The sequence below is a fragment of the Sesamum indicum genome, linkage group LG4, assembly GCF_000512975.1.
Source record: "Sesamum indicum cultivar Zhongzhi No. 13 linkage group LG4, S_indicum_v1.0, whole genome shotgun sequence".
Classification (NCBI taxonomy): domain Eukaryota; kingdom Viridiplantae; phylum Streptophyta; class Magnoliopsida; order Lamiales; family Pedaliaceae; genus Sesamum; species Sesamum indicum.
Window position 1 is genome coordinate 3270655 of NC_026148.1, and position 19927 is coordinate 3290581.

The following is a 19927-nucleotide window of genomic DNA, read 5'->3' on the forward strand; positions in this document are numbered from 1 at the left end:
TTATTATTATATTTTATGATTAGTATTTTCTTTTTTAAATAAGAAAAATACTAATCAATAGTTAAACATAGCACATTTTAATGCGTGGCCATAATTTATATTTTAAACATACTTATTTAAGTGTATGAAAAAGAGCAAAAATTAAAAAAAAATTGATTAAAATTGAAAAAGAACAAAAAACTGATTAAAAATTTGATATAGAATCGAAATTTGAGAGACAGAATTGGAGGTTGAGAAAAAACAAAAATAGAAATCATTGAAATAATTTAAAAATAAAAAAAATTTTGAGACATAAAAAAAATACTCTTTAATTATAATAAAGTATATATAGATAGTAAATAAAATTGGATTTGAACCATCAAAAAATCAACCCAGCACGTAAATAAATTATGCATCTTTTATTTTAAAAAAATAAATATCAAATCAATTTATTAACTCAATCTATCAAATTTTGTTACTCAAAAATCATAGCGCAATTTTGCTAATGAAGTATTGCTTAATTATTGAGAATGAGTCCGATGATCACTATGAATTTGAATCCTATCAATATTTGAATATTAATTTATTTTAATTAATTAATATATTTAATATTGATAAATGACTATTGACTATTAACGAACCATAATTCAAATTTATGATATGATGGTAAATTGTTCACTGAAAAATATTCAATTTCATTTTTCATCCATTCTTCAAAGAGTTCTGTTGAAATATTCTCAGAAAATATTTTCACAGAGTAAAAATAAAATTAATAGAATTATTTTCTTCAATGAATGCTGATTTAAAAGAATATATATATTTTCTTCCGCTGCATTCAATTCGATTGTATGTGCGGAGACTGCGTGCAATCGTTGTTAGTATATATATAATTTCACACACATTTCTTGTGTTTTTTCCTCTTTAACCTCAGTGGCGAAGGAGTTGGGGTTGGAGCTCAACGCAGACATGCGTGCTATTACGAACCTTTCCTGCCTTATCCACCACAACCACTACCACCCATCCCTCGCCTCCGCCGTCCTTCGCTCCCTCCGCCACCGTCTCCCTGTATTTTCTCCCTCTCTTATTAGAGTCAGAGCCCAGTCCACCTCCACCTCCCATGCTGAACTGGATAATGCGCGAACAGGGCGGTCGTGTTCGCTTGATTCGCCTCCGACCCATTTGGATGTCACGCAGAAAATTGATGTTAATCCGCCCAAGGGAACTCGGGATTTCCCTCCTGAAGAAATGCGGCTTCGCAATTGGCTGTTTCAGAATTTCAGGGAGGTAAGTATTTGATACTATCTCTTTTATTCGTAGTAACTTATGTAATTCGAGAAAGGGAGACACTGTATCTGATTCATTTGAGATGCATTTGAGAAATGAAGGAATTGATTAAGTCTATTTTTTTTTATAATTTTCACATGCACCTTTTAAAGAAAGCCAGAATTTGCAGAAAGATCCGATAATTGAACTGATCCTTAGTTCAGACATTGTAGTCCTCAAAGTAATCACGGTTTGTTTCAGGTTTCACAATTATTTGGTTTTGAAGAGGTTGATTTTCCAGTACTAGAGTCGGAGGCACTGTTTATTAGGAAAGCTGGTGAGGAGATTAGAGACCAGGTTCGTCTTGTATTTACTTTGGCAACTTTGTTGATATATTTCTATTCATTAGAATGCGGAATTAAGGGGCGATTAATTGACATGTAGCTTTGTAAAAATTAACTGATAAATTTTGATCATGGAGAGCTTGAACTCATAGAGACTGGTATAGGGATGACACTTGCAGTGGGTGTCATGTATCAAGTTCTTTGATATATACTGTGTTGCTGAACCTTCCTGATATCCTGCATTTCAAGTGGTTCCATTTTTAACCACAATATGATATTGAACAGAGACGATGAAGTATCAAGATTAGGGAACAATCTGGAAGAGAATGCACAAGGGAATGTATACAACTATCTTTTATCAGGTTACTTACATTGTTCCTTTTCTGTTACATGAATGAAGCTTTACTGCTTTGAGGACCGGGGAAACCGTAGAGTTGCATTAAGGCCAGAACTTACTCCTTCTCTGGCAAGGCTAGTGATTCAGAAAGGGTAAGTTTCTTATATTTCAATTTATATGGAAATTATCCACAAATTATTTCGTGATGTATAGACCTTTTGTGGTAGGCTTTTACTTTCCCAAATGCTTAAATTATCCACAAATTATTTATATGTTATTTATGATTCTTGTATCCAGGTACAGATGCCAGATTTTGATCTCCATGTTTTTTTCTGTCCAGAAAATCAGTATCCCTTCCCATAAAATGGTTTGCAATTGGACAGTGCTGGCGGTATGAGCGAATGACCAGGGGACGCCGTCGTGAGCATTACCAATGGAACATGGATATTATTGGCGTACCTAATGTTACAGTATGTCAAGTGCATTATCTCTTTACACATTTTATGTTCACCTATTTCCTTTAAGTATAACCAACATATCTATATTATACAGAATTTAGGAGCATAGAATAATACAGTTTAGTCACTCGTTCATCTTGACCTCACTTATGATCACCTAAGTGAACTACCGAACTTCTTTACAATTATTACTTTTTCTAATTTATAGATACAATTATTAGATGTCTATCATTTTTTCTTAATTATGTGACATTTTGTAAGCTAAATTTGAAATTCGAGCACATTATCCAGTTTGTCACTATGGAAGTTCTGCATATATACATTTATTTATGCATTGACTTGGGCACAGTTTAATTAATTCAACAGTTTTTACATTTATGCAGATATAGATAGTCTTGAATGGAGACAGTATTTAAACCTGAAATGAGGTTGAGTTTCTAAACCTACTTATTCTATGTATGAGCTTGAATTGAAGATTGAGTTGATACCATGCTCAAGTTACTAGAACATGTGCTGAGTGCTGTTGCTCTGATCTTTTTGGTCATGCTATACTGCAGACAAGAAAAGTGCTAGCGACGACCATCTCTGTTTTCCTATACTCCTTGTAACGATATGCTGTGGGTCATAATAAGTGTTTCTGTGTTCTCTGATGTGTTTAAGTGAGGCCTCGCATATCTCACTTTCATATCATAATTTATGTTTTTTCTTTTTCTTTTTCCTCTTTTAATTAAGTTGTAATGAAGGCGTGATGCTTAGCAACAAACTTTACAAATTTGTATTAGACATTGTATAATCTGATAGAGAATAAAAAGGGAACCAGTAGACAGAAATAATTTCTTTTATCAAGAGTATCTGCAAGTAGAGTTTGGTTAGTGCTGACGACATGCTTATTAATTCAAAAAAGTCAATGTGCTTAATTTATAAAACTCTGTATCCATAAGTATGCATTTGTTTTTATGCTGGAAATTTTCCTAATAATACATTTCCTATCAGGCTGAGGCAGAGCTGATTTCTTCTATTATCACCTTCTTCAAGCGCATCGGAATTACATCATCAGATGTTGGGTTTAAGGTTTCTAGTCGAAAGGTATGAAGGTAGATGGTTTTAGTTTTTCCAGAAGAAATGTTTTTGAATTATGCAGTGACTGTATTTATGGTTGTTGTTTGTTTTTTTTGGTCAATGTTTTTCTTGACGAATGGTATAAGTTTCATAAGATAATTTCATATAGAATTTTCCAGAGAACTGATATAGATCATCGTAATACACCCATTATTTCGTTTTAGGTTGTGTTGTATGATGCCTGTGGTTAGCCTATAGGAACCATACATTTCAAGGACAGGGAGAAATAGAAGACAAGGCCTATGATTATCCGTCTTTACACAATGACATATTTTTCTGTTGGATAGCATGCTGCTCCAGCTTAGAAACTGCTCTTCCATACTGATTAGCATTTAGTCACAATTTGTCAAATACTATGTGATTGTGGCATATGTTTTATGCTAGTGCTAACATATATTACTGAAAACTAGGGGGAAGTATGAGAAATTTCTAAAAGTCGGATGCTCACTTTCAACTTTGAGTCAGAATATTATTTGGAACTTTCTTTAAGAAGACATGAGACACTTTTAGTGATAAATACAAGTATAAAAGGCTGATTTCTGGTTCACTTGGAACTAAAATCACTTGACTTCATGCTTTCCTCACATGGAAATGAGGAGCGACAAGATAGCTTTAAGTTTCTGGGTGATGCCTTAAAGAGATTGTTTATCAAATCATGTTTCAGAAATAAAGATAGATGGAATTGTCATCCCATATGCATGCGGCAGATTGTAAGTAATAGAAGTGTAGTACGGAAACATTTACTTGAGGAACACTGACGTGTTGCTTATTGTTATTGGTTTCACATCCTACAGGTTTTGCAAGAAGTACTGAGACGCTATTCCATACCAGAAAGTTTATTTGGCAGGGTTTGTGTAATAATTGACAAGGTTAGTCTGATAATGAAGTCTCTATGAATATGTACAAGCATTCTTTCTCATTGTACTCATCTTTCTGTTATTCTATGGTCCATCCATTTCCTCTTCCTTCAATTTTTTTTTATTCTAACCAGTTGGAGAAGATTCCGATAGATGATATCAAGAAGGAATTGAAGTCCGTTGAGTTATCAGAGGATGCGGTTGAAGAGCTGTTGCAAATCCTTTCAGTGAAATCTTTGACTAAGTTGGAAGGTTGGTTCTGACGAACATCCTGGTAGATAACTTGACCATTGGTTGTATCAATGGTGTAGAAAGTTTGAAGTGCTGAAGTTTGATTATTCATCTCAAGTTTGACTAGTTTGGTTGCATGCAATTGAGCTGACTGGTGTTAAGTTCAGAATTGATACCAAAAATATTCCTGCCAAAAACATGGAGTGAGAAAGTGAAACATGGTAGACTAGACACATTCACTTTATCCGGCAACTAGAAAGTGCAAATTTATACTTTTGGTGAGGTTATGTATTTCTCAATAGAAGGGTAAAGGTAAGAATGCTTGACTGCAAGAATCTTCCTTCACAAAGATTATAGCTAAAGTTTGAAAGGTTTCATATGGTGGTCAATAGACATAATGTCTTGAGCTTTTCCATTAAGAGTGCTTGTTGCCTTATCCCTCATAGGCAAAATAAAAATCAACCTCTCCCACAGGTAACCTGAAATGACATACTTGTGATGAGAAAAGTATGGCAGCTTTCCCAGTTCAGAGAGGCCAAGTAAACTATTGCTCCTCTAATTGGTAGTATATATGTGTGTGGTTTGGTTGCTGGCATGGTAAAACTCAATGTTCTTTTGATCAGGTGAAGTCACTATCAATATTTTTGAGGAACTTTAAATGCTTCCAATTTATTTCCTTCACATGGGTATTTTCTCATTATGTTGATTGCTTCCTTGGAATTCAGCCCGAGTATATACTACTTGGTTCTGAAGAAACACAGTAAGCTTTTTGCCTGCTGTAAGCATTTGAGGAATCCCGCTGCTGGGAATTCAAGTATTCTGCTTATTTTAGTATTTGGAAAGAACATGGAGAGTATATGTGTTTTTCATGCTTAAATTTCTCCTTGATGCCAGCTTGGTCATAGTTTTTCTAGCCCCTGAGACACTGATTCCTCTGCTACATGCCAAACTCATAGATTCTATCATTTACTTTTTCAAGTATTGATTGTTAAGGTTCTGTTAGTTATATTCCACGGACCTGGGCGAAATAAGCATTTTGAAATCCTTCAGTTACTCTGGAAGGTTGCAACTTGATGTCTTGCCATTCCTATTAATTATTACAGAGAAACTTGGATCTTCAGTGGAGGCCCTTGCTGACTTGAAGCAACTATTCTTACTTGCTGAAAAGTATGGTTACTCTGATTGGATCCAGTTTGATGCATCCATCGTACGTGGCTTAGCCTACTACACTGGAATTGTTTTTGAGGTAATATTGTATGTATATATGCTGGAGAACACATATTGGTGTCTGTTAATGGCGTTATAGAATACTAACAAGAAAACAACATTACAGCATAGATGACATTAGCTGAACTAGATTCATTTGGTTCACAATTGATTATTGTGGTTCTCTTATTCAGGGATTTGATCGAGAAGGAAAGCTGAGAGCTATTTGTGGTGGTGGACGATATGACAGATTACTCTCTACTTTTGGAGGTGATGATATCCCAGCTTGTGGCTTTGGATTTGGTGACGCAGTTATTGTAGAAGTGAGTGGTATTTATACCCTCCTAGCATGCAGATTAGATGTGGAGCATTTTCACTTTTTATTTTCCTTCAATTTCCCCTTCTTGCTAGAACCATCTGAAATATTCTCTTGATTTCTCATCTCCACCTTTTCATTTTGCTTCTAATTGGTTATTTAGCTGTTAAAGGAAAGGGGACTTATGCCAGAACTCAGCCCCCAGGTACAGAACATAGTTTGCTCATTGGATCAGGATCTGCAAAGTGAAGCATCTTCAGTTGCTGCTAGACTCCGGGAAAAAGGCCAAAGTGTTGACTTGGTTTTGGAGAGCAAACCGCTTAAATGGTAAGTCACTGCACAAGGTTCTGACTTATCACAAGAAAACTTCAAATAATCATGAACCCCATATACAATAACAAACTTCATTTCGTTAAGGCTCATCATACTTTTGTTGGGTTGAATTTTCATATTTCTTCTATTATTTGCTCACTTACTATACCCCGTGTCCTTTTATTTTTTCTTCTTGGCTTCAATATTACAGGGTATTTAAACGGGCAGCACGAATAAATGCCCAGAGACTGATAATAGTGGGAAGTACGGAATGGCAAAAGGGCATGGTTAGTGTCAAAATCCTTTCATCTGGGGAACAATATGAGATAAAAATCGATGAACTAGAATAATAGTTATAAGGATTTGATGTGTTTTCTGGACATAGGCTTACATTTAGTTTGATCCCCCAAATGCTTTTACTATCTTGTAGTCTTCATGTACAACTGGAGCATTATTGTTTATCTGTAAGTTTAGCCATTGGATATTTATTGAGAGATGAATTTGTTTGGTGCTAATTCTTATTTTCCCATTATCTTTTCTAAAATATTTCTTGGTCAGCCAAAAAGTACCTCAATTCTGTCTCATAAGTTTTGACACATCAATTGCAGAGGGAGAATTTGTAATATGTATACTACTGACAGGGAGTGTGTATGTAATTTTTAAAAATTAAAGGAGTATGTTTGTAATATGACAAAACTTCAATGCTGCTGTATGTAATTATTCTATTTATTATTTATTGGGTAGTTGAAACACCTAAGTCTGTCTCATAAGCATCCATAAACTATTTGAAATAATTATTAGACATTATGAGGTATGTAGAAGAAAATGTAGACCATTTGCAAGTGGAATACATTTCATGTCATTTTGGACCTCTTTGTGGTGGAAAATTAAGTTGAGTGATTTTCCATGAAACAAAAGTAGCACATAATAAACATGAAAAAAGCAACACAAGTATGAAAGAAGTGGTGGTTGGTCGTGTCACTTCTCCCTCTTAATTTACTACTCCACCCTTCCTAATTTCTCAAGGAGTCTTTGTGAGAGCTTATTTTAAGTTTATCAGTTTTTGTTTGAAATTAAGAAAGAGTTTATTCTGATTTATAATCTATATTTTTTAATCATTTAAAATAATTTGATTCTTAAGTATTTTTTTAATCAATTTTTGCAATTTATTAGTAAAATTATAAATGTTAAGTTGCTTTTTTTAAACACTTGAACTTTTCACAAGAAGTTAACTGATAATTTTCTTTATAATTTATTTTCACTCCAAATAGAAGCTGCTATTGTAATCAATCATGTCTTAACTTAGAGGTTGAAGTAAAGGCTCGAGTCCTATGAACAAATTTAAGATTATCATATCAATTTTATTTAAAGTTATATTATTGTAATTTATTTTTTATTGTTCTTAGTACATTGACATATAATTGAATTGATATAATACTAAAAACAAACATTAAAAAAAAAAAAAGATGGAAGCCATTGTAAACATCCAGGTGCATTGGGCAAGGGTCAGCACCTACAAATTTAAAACTTAACTACCTAATTCAGGTTTTTCTTTTGTTTATTTTCTTCCATACCTACCAACAGATTCGATCAACTTATAACGGATTTTATTCTTTAATACCTAATTTCTTTTATTTGGTGGAATGTCTTTTAAATATTTTCTACAAGATTAGGTCACATCAAATGAGAAAAAAAATTAATCTAATTTTATAAATTTTCCATCGAATTTTATCATAGAAATCTACTCTTGAGCTTTGATATATATATATATTTCTTGAAAATGGGGTCTTATTCTCGTTGGACAACGATTTCAGGCAATTTATTTGTTGGGACTTTCAATGTAAATAAAAATAAAAAAATTAGTGTCCCGTCACATTTATTGTTACTATTCATAGAAAAACGAAAAGGCCTCGAAATAAATGTCGCAAGAAGACAATTATCAATTTTTCGTTTTATTTAAATTTTGTGTGAGATACCTAATTTATTATGTTTATATCTGTCCAAGTTTTCAATCATACACGACTTACTACTTAGTAGTTGATCCCATTATAAATAAGGTTTCAATTTTCAAGTATATCCAATGTGGATGGATACCTCAGAATCTTTGAACAACAAAAATGATTAAACTCTTTTATTAATTATAAAACAATTCAATTAATTTTTATATTTTTATTTTTGGGGTCGTATCGATTCGAGCCCGACATGACTTGAATCCAATATGTATGGACTTACAACGACTATCTGATCATTTACTAATCAATAATTCATGTGAAATTATACAATTCTAAATATTCATAAATTTTATATCAAATACAACTTTTGCCACCTGACATATTCTTATTACCTTCATATTTTTTCTTTACGACCTTGTTAGTTTAATTAGTGAAGGGCATTTTTTCGATGTGATTTTTACGATATCTTATTCCGCAAAACAGGTTTTTCTAGATTTCAAGCTCATTTAAGTATATTTGGATCTTTTTCTACTTGGATTAAATCCTGACAGACTTATAAAATCTAGACGCACGTCAATATGAAAAAGAATTAAAAGAATGAACCGAAAAAAATATTAATATGTTATTAAGTATTTTTAATATTATGATCTTCAAACTTTGTAGTTTTTTTTTATGTTTTTTGTTTGATGTAAGTTGCAATTTACATTTTAAACCTTTGATAAAATTGAAAGGAAACCTCAATTAATAAAGATTTTAGTAACTTAAATCACAATTATAAATATTTTACAATTTGCTAAACAATCATCGTACTAAAAGATATAAGATGAAATACTACTTATTTTTTCGTATCAACTATCATTTAATTTAACTATATTAGTACCGACATATAAAATTACATAATTTAACTAAAAATAAAGTGAATTCTTCGAATTATAAATCACAAATGAAGCTATTTTTAGAGAAAAGTTTGCTCTTCTTTGTTTTTTTTTTTTTCTTTAAAAAAAACATACATTTATATTTAAAAAAATTAAAAATTAAAGAATTTATAGAGTGGAAGCGAAGAGGACAAGATGGTCATTTACATAGAAGAACCTTTATCTGTCAACGTTCTTCATAGGCGGCGGAGGAAAAGGAAAGTCAGTCTTGTTTATTCGTGAATCCTGATTGTTCCAACACATATCCCTCTAATAAACAAATACCCCTCACAAAATTTCAAAATTCTAAAACAACTCCCTAACTTTCTTTTATTACAGTGTACTTGTGTTACTACGACCAAACGAAACTGTCGATGAATGTTGCAAGAACAATCAAATTTCATTCGGGCTGAAGTTCTCTACTACCTAAAATTGGTCTGGACGATGACTTGGCAACAATTTAAAATAAAGGTCTCACGAATATTTCGAATTAAATTATTGATAGTTGGCTTGCTAACACAATTTGTTAGGCTAGTTGATATAGCCTTTTGTTGAAACCCCCAAACCTTAAGTCAGTTTAAGGTTTGAGGTTAAAAGGGCCGCAACTATGCGCTCCAATATAGAGTATTATCTGTGTAATAAATGCATACCTATCAAATGGACCATTCAAGTATTTATAAAACCTTTATGTATAAAAATTTGTATGGGCCACGTGTCAGACCTTCAAATGAGTGTTAAATCAACGTTGTATGAGCAGATCAGACGAGTCGACTTGCGACTCGACCCAGTAAAAAACACACGAATCTATAAAAGTATTTGGATATTTTCTCATTTCTTTGAATGCATTTTTGTCATTTTGCAGATTTAGCATATTTTGCCTTGTCAAAAAGTAACATTGAAGATTCAATTCTTGACAAAAAAAATATATATATAAATGGAGAGTCGCTTCTAAGCCTCATAATTTGGATTTTGTATTATACAAATGCAATGTGTATAAATCCTATCCCAACTGTATTAAGAAAACATTTTATACGCATAATTTATATATGTAAAATGACATTACACGGTGTGCATCAAAAACAATTCAAGTAGAATAGGATAAAATCTAATTTTAAGATTTCATGGGCTCAAATGTAATTACAAACAAGTACAAGGGGGTCTTACGCAACAATAGCATGAATATAAAAAGTTGGCAAAAGAGGCAATAAAAAACGGGGGAAGCTTTGAAAAGTGGAAAATATGCTTCAGATGAAAACGACGCATAGCTTGGAATGATCTGAACGTCACGTCTCTCTATCGGCATGAACACACACATAAACAAATCATTTAAAAAAGGAAGCTGAAACCTTAACTGGGACCCTTGAATTTTGTGCTTGAACAGAGTATTCCTTTTTTGAGAGGGAGAAGTTTCTGCAGGAAATCAAATATAATACTCTCTGCAAGATTTAGTGCCTCCCATGGTTCATTCATTAAGCTCTTAAAAGTCAAAATTTTATTATGCTTCAAAATTCTGGGTTTCTCGACTAAGTATTAGCATCTGGGTTTTTGCTTTCTGTTTGGTGTTTTTTTTTTTCAAACTTTGGAAGTGTACGTGAAAAGGGTTTATTGGGTTTTGTGTTTTTTGTGATTTCAAAGGGTCGATTCTGCGTGTTTGATTTGTATTTGAGAAGGGGTTGGAATTCTTTTCTTTCTACTTTCAAAGTTTTGATCTTTTCGCTGAACACCTGTTGACTTCCTATTGAGATTCTTGTTTTCCTTGGTTTTGTTAGCTGTTTTTGTTTGTTTCTCTAGTTCATGGTTTTTGAGTATTGAGGTGGTGATGGTGATTTATGGGTAGTACAACGATAAAATTTGGTGGAGAGGACAACATAGGTGTCAATCCTGGGATGCCAAGCTTCATTTCTCAGACACCAGTTACCAATCCCATGTAAATTGTCTCTTCATCACTTAGCTTCTTGTTCTGTTCAAATTTCACTTCAGGTATCTGGTGTTTAATCTGATGGTTCGCTCAATTTCTCTTGGAATATAGTCTATTGGGTGTGCTGTGATTTGAATACTTTGGTGTGAATATGTAAGGTTCTGTCACTTTCTTTCAACGGAGTGATTCTTGTTTTCGGGTTATCGATATTGGTGTAGGTTTCATGTGGCAGACATGAACACTTAACAATAAATACTCTGTTTTGTCAATTCTGTATCATCTGAGCTTAAATGTTTTGTAGCAATTATAGAAGTGTCTAAATGGTTGCAAAAGTCTGCTGATGGTTTGTAAGTAGCTTTAAAGGGTTGAATGAATTAAAAACTGGTTAGAGAGGAAAAGAAACGAAGTTTTAATGGTTTTACTTTATTACTATCTTTGTCATCTCTTCATTGTGCTGATATTGAAGTTGATTTGCGTAGATACTCTCATCGAGCCTACTTGTAGTGTTAATGGTGTATGTTTTGGTGGAGTTGGTTTGATCAATTTGTTTGCAGTCTAAGTGACTTTTTTCCATAGTGATCTTGTTGGAATTCCTTTTGATTTCTTATTTTTACAATCAAATCATAGTGTTTGCTGATGCTCGAGTGAGGGATAATGTTATTCTTTTGTTGTCCGCTTTAGCATAGTTTCTAGACCGTCGTCCTCTCTAGAGAAAAGGTTTTGCCAGGATATCTGTCTGAATACTGGAACATTGATGGTTCTGCATGAAAGTTAGTAAATCCAAGTGAAACTTTTCGACTGCAGGGGTACAGAAGCAAACACAACACAATCTTCTCGAATATCTGATTTTGGGGTCCTTGAGCAGTATCTTGGATTTCAGATTGGAGAAACTGCTAATACTGGTCGAAGTAAGTTGCCTGAGTCTTTTTTGTGATTGTTGTTGGTTGCCACCCTTTATTATGGGTTTCCAATGCATCACCATCAAGCTTCAAGACCATCTGGTTAAGAAAACTTTATAGGATTTTCTTGTGAAATTCCATATTTCATCTGAAGATGTTCGTCTACAGGTCCAGTATTTAATCCCACTGTGAATAGCCAATCAATGGCTCCTGATCTCCAGTCTGGTGCATTCAATAAGGTAGCGTCCACTTCTTTTAGCCCATTTGTGTCTGGTTTTCTCTATGTGGTCTGGGATTGTTGTCAGACTCTGACATCGTATACATATTCAATCGTGTAGAATCATGCTTCAAACAATATGAGTTTTTCTCCTGCTCTTTTGGGATCTCAAGCAACCCAATTGCAGAAGAGACCCCAGCCGAATCTAATTTCTATGTCTGGTGCTCAACATGAGAATTGGGGAGAATCCAACATGGCCGATTCCAGTTCCCGAACTGATACTTCGACTGATGTGGACCCAGACGATAGAAATCAAAAGGTGGTTGTTCCTTGATCTGCTTCTGTTTTTACTTTGATTAGTGTGTTTAAATTTCTCTTTGTTTCCTACTTCAAACTTGGTACTAAGCGATTGAAGTTAACCAAAAGATTTACAAATTCTATCACGAATCACTTGAGAACCATACTCCTTGCTCTGTAAAGATAAATATCCTTGCCCTTGTTTCTGCTCTCTATGCAGTTTGAAATGGGTCAATCCGCTGTTGTCGCAGTTTCAGATTCCAGTGATAAATCAAAAGACAAAACCCCAGATCAGAAGGTTGCACCTTTATACTAGTTTTCCATTCTTTAAGTTCATGTAATACTTATTGATTCCTCTGTTATGATATGGTACACAGACTCTGCGAAGGCTTGCCCAAAATCGTGAAGCTGCTAGGAAAAGTAGACTGAGGAAGAAAGTAGGTTTTTCTCCTTTCTATTCAACTTTCATGTTTGGTCTGTTAAGCAATACTCTTTTTCTATTTGTGAAACCTTTCACCAATAAAGGTAATTATTCTTGGCTGCACGTTTACTTTCCAGGCCTATGTCCAGCAGCTGGAGAATAGCCGACTGAAGCTGACTCAACTTGAGCAGGAACTGCAGCGAGCACGTCAGCAGGGCATTTTCATTTCAAGCATGGGAGATCAATCTCATGCTGGGAGTGCCAATGGTTGGTTTCTTCTATTTATTTAAATCTACTTGTCTTGTATCTGATAAGTACAAAGAAGTTGTGGTCATCTCCACTTATCCAATAAAATTATATGCTAGAGGTGTATAATGGACGACAGTGAATTTTTTTGCATGTCCGAATACGTGTAGGTTGAAGTCTTATTCACAGTATCGGGGGTGGTTGAGTTTCCAGTTTATTTTCATATTGTACATCAGCACATCTCAACGTGACAAAACTAAGACCTAGCTAAAGGATAAGAACAAAACGGTGAGAATTTACATGGTAGAGCATATCAAATTTCTATTATTACTGTGTTTCACCTTCAGTAAAATCTTAAATCAACAATAATTACAAAATGCAGCATCTTTCTCAGGGTAACTTGATGCCAAAATAATAGCTTGATCCGAATGGTTTTCAGGATTACACTAAACTCAAATTATATTGTGATGCAGGGGCATTGGCTTTTGATGCCGAATATGCAAGGTGGCTTGAAGATCAGAACAGACAGATAAATGAGCTGAGAGCAGCAGTGAACTCGCACGCAAGTGACACAGAACTTCTGGCTATTGTAGATAACGTGACGACACATTTCAGTGACATCTTCAGGCTGAAAGGTAATGCAGCCAAGGCTGATGTATTCCACATCTTATCAGGAATGTGGAAAACACCTGCAGAAAGGTGTTTTATGTGGATTGGTGGTTTCCGTCCATCCGAACTTCTCAAGGTGTGCTCCTATATTTATAGGCTGCTCCATTCAATCCAGTAGTGTGATGTATCTTCCGGTATCCCGTGAAACATATTAAATGGAAGTGACTGATGAAAAATTATGTGCAATATATTCATCTTCTGCTATTTTACGGGCGTTTGATGTTAACAATGCAGCTTCTTGTCAACCAATTGGAGCCTCTCACAGAGCAGCAGTTGACGGGGATCTACAATTTGCAGCAATCATCGCATCAAGCAGAGGATGCCCTTTCACAAGGCATGGATGCTCTGCAGCAATCGCTAGCTGAGACGCTAGCCAGTGGTGGATCCGAAGGTTCAGCTGCTAACGTTGGCAATTATATGGGTCAGATGGCAATGGCCATGGGGAAGTTGGGCACTCTCGACGGTTTTCTAAGGCAGGTATGATCTATGATCTTTGAGTACAAGACTTTCTTCCTATGACAAATTAAGATGATTGTATTGCGGCCATATCGGTCCTGCTCATTTAATCTCAGCTGAATGTTCCTTGCATAGCCACAGACCACCAAGTCTATATTTCTCTTACATGAAAACATCTATACATATTGAAGCTGAGCGTTTGACCCCAACTGAGGTTTTTCCTTATTCACCTGTTTGCTACTTTCTAGGCTGACAACTTGCGGCAACAAACTCTACAACAAATGCACCGTATACTGACAACGAGACAATCAGCCCGAGCACTGCTCTTGATACATGATTACTTCTCAAGGCTTCGAGCCCTCAGTTCTCTCTGGCTTGCCAGACCTCGAGAATGATATTGCAAATCGCTCCCCTCAACCCCCGTTGCTTCGCCCATCTCACTCATCATCCAATGTGCATTCCCGCAAAGATCAAACTATACATGGCTCTATCAAAGGTGGAAAACGTGCAAACATCTATAGTCAATGCTGGAACCAACGGCCCTCACAAGATGATACTGTAAGATTTTTGTTGTAAAATACGACCTTTCTACTCCGCATGTAAAATCCGTGGTTAGGTGTTGTACTACGATTCATATATACAGTAGAGTAGGAATCAATAATGTGATTATGGTCCTATTTGCTAGAACAACCTAGGAGGTTCAGTTAGCCTAGTGAGTGATAGATGTGTAAAGGGAAGTTGAATAAGAAACTTAGTTGTCGGGTTTGGATCCATTTTCTTCTTTATGCGTTGGATGATTTGAATTGGAAATGTGCCAATGCATGCATGCTGGTCCAATGGAGTTCTTTCTTGCTAAAACCTGTGTTGATCGATATCTGTCGGTATTTCTATAAACGATCTATTCACTTTGATGCTTATTTTGGATATCGGTTTTTTTCGTCAGAGTTCACCCTTTTCGTCAATAAACTTCAACGAGCAAAAAGATTGAAATCGCGAAAATTAAAAAGATATAGGATCAAACATTTATTCTAAAAAGACAAAAGTATTGGCAGAAATGGGTCAATAGGAACGAAAGCTCTAATTTTAAAACTTCATGCAGGAGGCACCGGTATTTTTTCAACGAGAATTGTGAAATAAAGGATTAAATTACAAAATTAAAAAATATAAAATTAAAATACTATTTTAAAAAATTAAAGAACCAAAGTGTAGAATAATTTAAGTTACGGGTGAAAAAATACATTTAAGCCCGTAATGTGTGTGACAAACATAATCCCCAAAATTCACTATGTTTTTTTTCATTTCCAAATTATTTTCGAGACAAGTTAAATCATAATCAATGTTTGCTTTCATTCAAAAGCATCTTATTAACTATTTTATCATAAATATATATATATATATATACACACACATATATATAAATATATATAAAAAAGACATGATTTGACAATGAATAGTAATTTTTGTCTCCCAAAACACAAGGTTAAACTTATAATATTTATTTTAAATTATCTCCAAAAACAATCCAAACATACATACTATTTCTAACACACACTTATTTATCTTTATTTTTCTATCTCTACAAAACACTCAAAAGATGAATTCAAACATTATTATGCAATTCTCTTTTTTCCTTTATAATTTGCGTGAAAGTGGATACGTTCTCTTCGGGTTTGGGGCGGTTGAGCCGGGTTGGACTTACCCGGATCTACCCGCTACCGTTCTGACTCGAGCCGGACCGTTTTTCACAAAATGAAGCAAGCCCATATTTGCAGACCATTTTTCAAACAAGAGTAAGAACAAAAACCCTTGTTCACCGCCGGCAGTCCTTCCGCCCTAGGTAATTCTTCAGGTATCTTTGCTATCTTTGTCTGTTTGTATCGGCTTTCACCATCCCCACCGCCGCCGCCGCCGCCCCACTCAATCTCCGTCGCTCTACCACCTTCCGAGTCTTTATGCCTCTTGTATCTTGTACAACCGCCTTTCACATTATGTGACGCAAATGATGTCTAAGAAAATTCAATTAATTACATAGTAATCAATAATCATAACTATCCCTTCACCCTTTTCAGTTATGCCGCTGAAATAATTTTGTCCTGTGGCCTGCGGGAGTGATTGATGAATGTGAATGCGTTGATTGATGTGGTTTGTGAAGCGATTGATGTCGTTTGCCTAATGTTAGTGTAGAACCATTGCAGCTGAATCCTTTTTGCGCCATGAAGATGTTCTTTTTATTGGATCAGCGGAGGCATTGTTTTTATTCCAGAAGTCCTTATAAAAGTGTGAAAATAAATTTCTGCGCAATGACTTTAGTTTATGTTGGCCTAACATTGATTCTTGATTGGTTGATTTTATGGGTTCGACAACCGTTGGGCTTACTGGAACTTTTAAAAGGTATGAATATATCGAGTGAGGTTTATCAGAATGTAAAGTGAATATTTTGATGCCAAAATAAAATAAGTAGAAGCATTGAACATCTGGTAATAGAAGTTTAACTTAAAGGACTCTTATTCTGATACTCGAGTAAGGGAATTTTAACCGTTATTAGTACTAGATATGTTATTGTCTTAAGCAAATGTATTTAATAGTTATCTGGCATCTGAAGCCAGTTGCATATTTCACATACAGTATACCGGGTAACTGGAATGGTCTTTATATGCTATCTGCAACAGTATTTTGATGTGTTCAATTTTAAAATTGCCTATACAGTTTTCTATCTATGAGTTCTTAAACTTACTGATTTCTGGTGATCTCTTTGTTTACAGTATATCAGATTTCATGTGTGAAGAGAAATGCCCCACAGAACACGACCTATGACCGCCCTCTTGCTTTTCACGGGGCTAAATGCTGTTTTGATGTCAACAATAACCCCTGTCTATGATTTTGTCTGCTTCCTCCCATACTGGGAAAGAAGGGTATGGTTTGCATAGTTGCTATGCTTTTCCTTTCGTATTGAATATTGAAAATGGAAATGGTCCTTCTTTTCTGAGAAAGTTTGCTTTCTTATGGTATTCCGTAAAATACTGGCTTCATTGTCTGAGCCTCTAGACATGCCAGGGATATGGAGTCCAGGGATATGATGCACACTAATTTTTTGGAAAACTTCTCCATTACATAAGATAGGAAATCTTGATTCCTTTTTGTATCTTTTGAAAACTGGAGTTTGATCAGTATGTAACTTGGATTCATGCTCAATTCCACATGTCCTTATAAATCGTCATAAAATAGTGAATAATAAAATTGTCATGTCTGTTGTTCTGGCAATGGCCAGGTGTTATATCATGCATGTGCAACACTGAAGTTTTACAATGTGCTGGTGTGCATCAGTAAATAGATTTTATTTCCATAATTTGTGTGTGTTCATCTTTTTTTTTTTTTGTTTCTCTATTTTGGCTTGCTGATACTGGACTTACCCAGAGAGAGCGCCGGCGCCAGGAACGTGAAGCTGCATCTACCAAAGGTTTTGGATCATCATAATATCAGAATATCAGAAACTCATAATCATTTCTTGGGCTTTGCTCCAAATCTTAATTATAGCTCGATTATGTACCTGAAGGTGAGGAACATCATTAAAAACAAAAGAAGTCCTCCGAGTGTCAATTGTTTTAGAGAAATTAGCATGCTTGTCAATGTATTGTAGGAGATGGCTGTAAATGTATTATTTGTAAATTACTTTCTTCTGACAAGAGTGGAATGCAGATTATCAGTGCAGCTTCATAAGAAGCTTATCATTAATTTTGTTGAGAATTTTGAGTGACTTGTGAGCACTTCTAGAATGATTTATGGCTGAATACTTTCTCCATGGTCTTTTGTCTCTATTATCCTATGTGATGTTGGTATCATGCTTGTCATGGAACAGAGGGTTTGAGGCACATGTACTATGCAGTCTAGCTGAACTTGCTTTAACTAATTGCAGAGACGATGAAATCTTCATTTTAATGGTCAAGTGGTTTTAGGCTGGATGAGGTGTAGAATTCTTAATGCAACAGCCATATATCTGTCAAAAAAGGTATCATGTGGGATTCAGATAGTCGTCTGGATTCAACTCCGAATTTATGGTTAATTCTGTCAATTTTTAGCTCCGGAGAAAACCACTTTCACTGCTCACTTTTCTGGAGGCGTACTTTTCTGGATTTGCCATTGTTGTCCTGCATTGTAGGACTCAACTGTTCGGGCGCCTGCAGCGATCACTCTTCCATTAATGATGTTGTGGGGTTCTACTGTTCCGACATTGTTTGTTAGCCGGTGCTATCGACTCCAATTGCACTTTTTGGATCTTTTTGTAGTTGATATCTCATTTTTGTCCGATTACTTGCTCTTGTGAACTTTCTTTGTCTTCTTTTCATGTCTCGTCTCAGTTACATAACTTTCGTCCATCCAAAGGTGAAAGGACCCAGCACCAAATTACTGGAGTTGTGTGGATGAGAATGACACTCTTGTTATGGACTTCAGTGTTGTTTCTTGCAATAGCAGTATCACTTAGTTAGAAAGAATAATGACATCAAAATTGGGGCAGAACTTTCTGTTGGCTATATGCTCCTGAATGTCCTGGATTTTATTTGTTTATGTTTTCATTTTTACGTATTTTTTATTTTATATAGGTTTTCTTATTAAATGAGAGTAAGTTTATATTAGTTAATGATATTTTGTTTTATATTAGAGTGTATTTGTGTGGCGAGTGTGTCTAAATGCCTTGCCAACGAGTGTAAATCTCCGAAGGATAATTCATGGCTTTCAGGTCAGATGCCTGTTGTGTAGTGATGAAAAAGAGAACGTTTTGCTTGCTCTGGCTCTCTGCTCCTTTGCCCGTCAGGTCTGGGGGCTGTCCCCCCTTTGCTCGAGCTTTATCATGATAGTTTCGGACAAGGTATTCTAGTGGATGCAGGCATTGTCTTCGCAGTTAGATGCTATGGAGCTTAGTTTATTTTCTACTTGTGTTGGGTATTGTGGTGGTGCCGGAACCAGAAATTGATGTAGGGCGAGTGTCTCACTCCTCCTCAAGTGCTCAGTTTTGCGTCCTATTATCTTGAGTCTTTTCTTATGCAGTTGACTAGCGCAGCGACTCCGGGCGCTTCCCAGATCCCCTCGCACTGGCAGCCACCTCATTCGCCTTTCATCAAGTTGAACTTTGACAGTGCCACGTTTGATCACGGCAAGGAGATGGGGGTAGTTGCAAGGAACGCAAATGGTCTGTGTGTTGCGTGGCTGTCTCGATGGGTGGCTAGGCCTGGATTTAGCAAGGTGGCTGAAGCATGGGTGGTGAGGGATGCAATCAAATTGGCCCAACAAAAGGGATGGCGATCAGTAATTTCGAGGGAGATTGTGCCAATTTGCTCCATAAACTCCGCTCTCCAGTCTTTCACTTATAACCATTGGAGATGTCTTGCTTGATGTATTAATTCAGACTATTGTTCAGTTCAAATCGGGATTTTATCTTATATTTCACTTCATATGCACGAAAAATATGTATAATGCATATTGTTTATACATTCATATAGAAATATTTTATACACATGATG

The 19927-nt window shown here is 35.3% G+C and overlaps 3 protein-coding genes across 9 annotated transcripts; all 3 read left to right on the top strand.

The window, feature by feature from the left end:
- LOC105159905 (histidine--tRNA ligase, chloroplastic/mitochondrial) lies at window positions 838-6966 on the top strand. Of its 2 annotated transcripts, none has more exons than XM_011077121.2 (11): window positions 838-1263; window positions 1504-1599; window positions 1987-2075; window positions 2264-2393; window positions 3375-3467; window positions 4295-4369; window positions 4492-4609; window positions 5692-5834; window positions 5989-6117; window positions 6274-6437; window positions 6634-6966. In XM_011077121.2, exons 1-11 carry the CDS (start codon window positions 946-948, stop codon window positions 6770-6772), a joined length of 1494 nt encoding a protein of 497 aa, XP_011075423.1. In that variant the 5' UTR covers window positions 838-945; the 3' UTR covers window positions 6773-6966. The 2 variants fall into 2 exon arrangements, with proteins under 2 accessions (XP_011075423.1, XP_011075424.1); XM_011077122.2 differs by having other exon boundaries at window positions 6283-6437.
- Window positions 10659-15214, top strand: LOC105159906 (transcription factor TGA2.3). 4 transcript variants are annotated; one of them, XM_011077124.2, is made up of 10 exons: window positions 10659-11215; window positions 12011-12114; window positions 12274-12344; window positions 12444-12641; window positions 12840-12917; window positions 12997-13056; window positions 13178-13307; window positions 13760-14031; window positions 14190-14428; window positions 14660-15214. In XM_011077124.2, exons 1-10 carry the CDS (start codon window positions 11118-11120, stop codon window positions 14706-14708), a joined length of 1299 nt encoding a protein of 432 aa, XP_011075426.1. In that variant the 5' UTR covers window positions 10659-11117; the 3' UTR covers window positions 14709-15214. The 4 variants fall into 4 exon arrangements, with proteins under 4 accessions (XP_011075426.1, XP_011075425.1, XP_020549045.1 ...); XM_011077123.2 differs by having other exon boundaries at window positions 10664-11215; window positions 14190-14432; XM_020693386.1 differs by having other exon boundaries at window positions 10665-11268; window positions 14190-14432.
- LOC105159908 lies at window positions 16045-18224 on the top strand. Of its 3 annotated transcripts, XM_020693150.1 has the most exons (4): window positions 16045-16248; window positions 16481-16802; window positions 17174-17323; window positions 17826-18224. In XM_020693150.1, exons 3-4 carry the CDS (start codon window positions 17201-17203, stop codon window positions 17883-17885), a joined length of 183 nt encoding a protein of 60 aa, XP_020548809.1. In that variant the 5' UTR covers window positions 16045-16248; window positions 16481-16802; window positions 17174-17200; the 3' UTR covers window positions 17886-18224. The 3 variants fall into 3 exon arrangements, with proteins under 3 accessions (XP_020548809.1, XP_011075428.1, XP_011075427.1); XM_011077126.2 differs by lacking the exon at window positions 16481-16802 and having other exon boundaries at window positions 16047-16260; XM_011077125.2 differs by lacking the exon at window positions 16481-16802 and having other exon boundaries at window positions 16071-16248.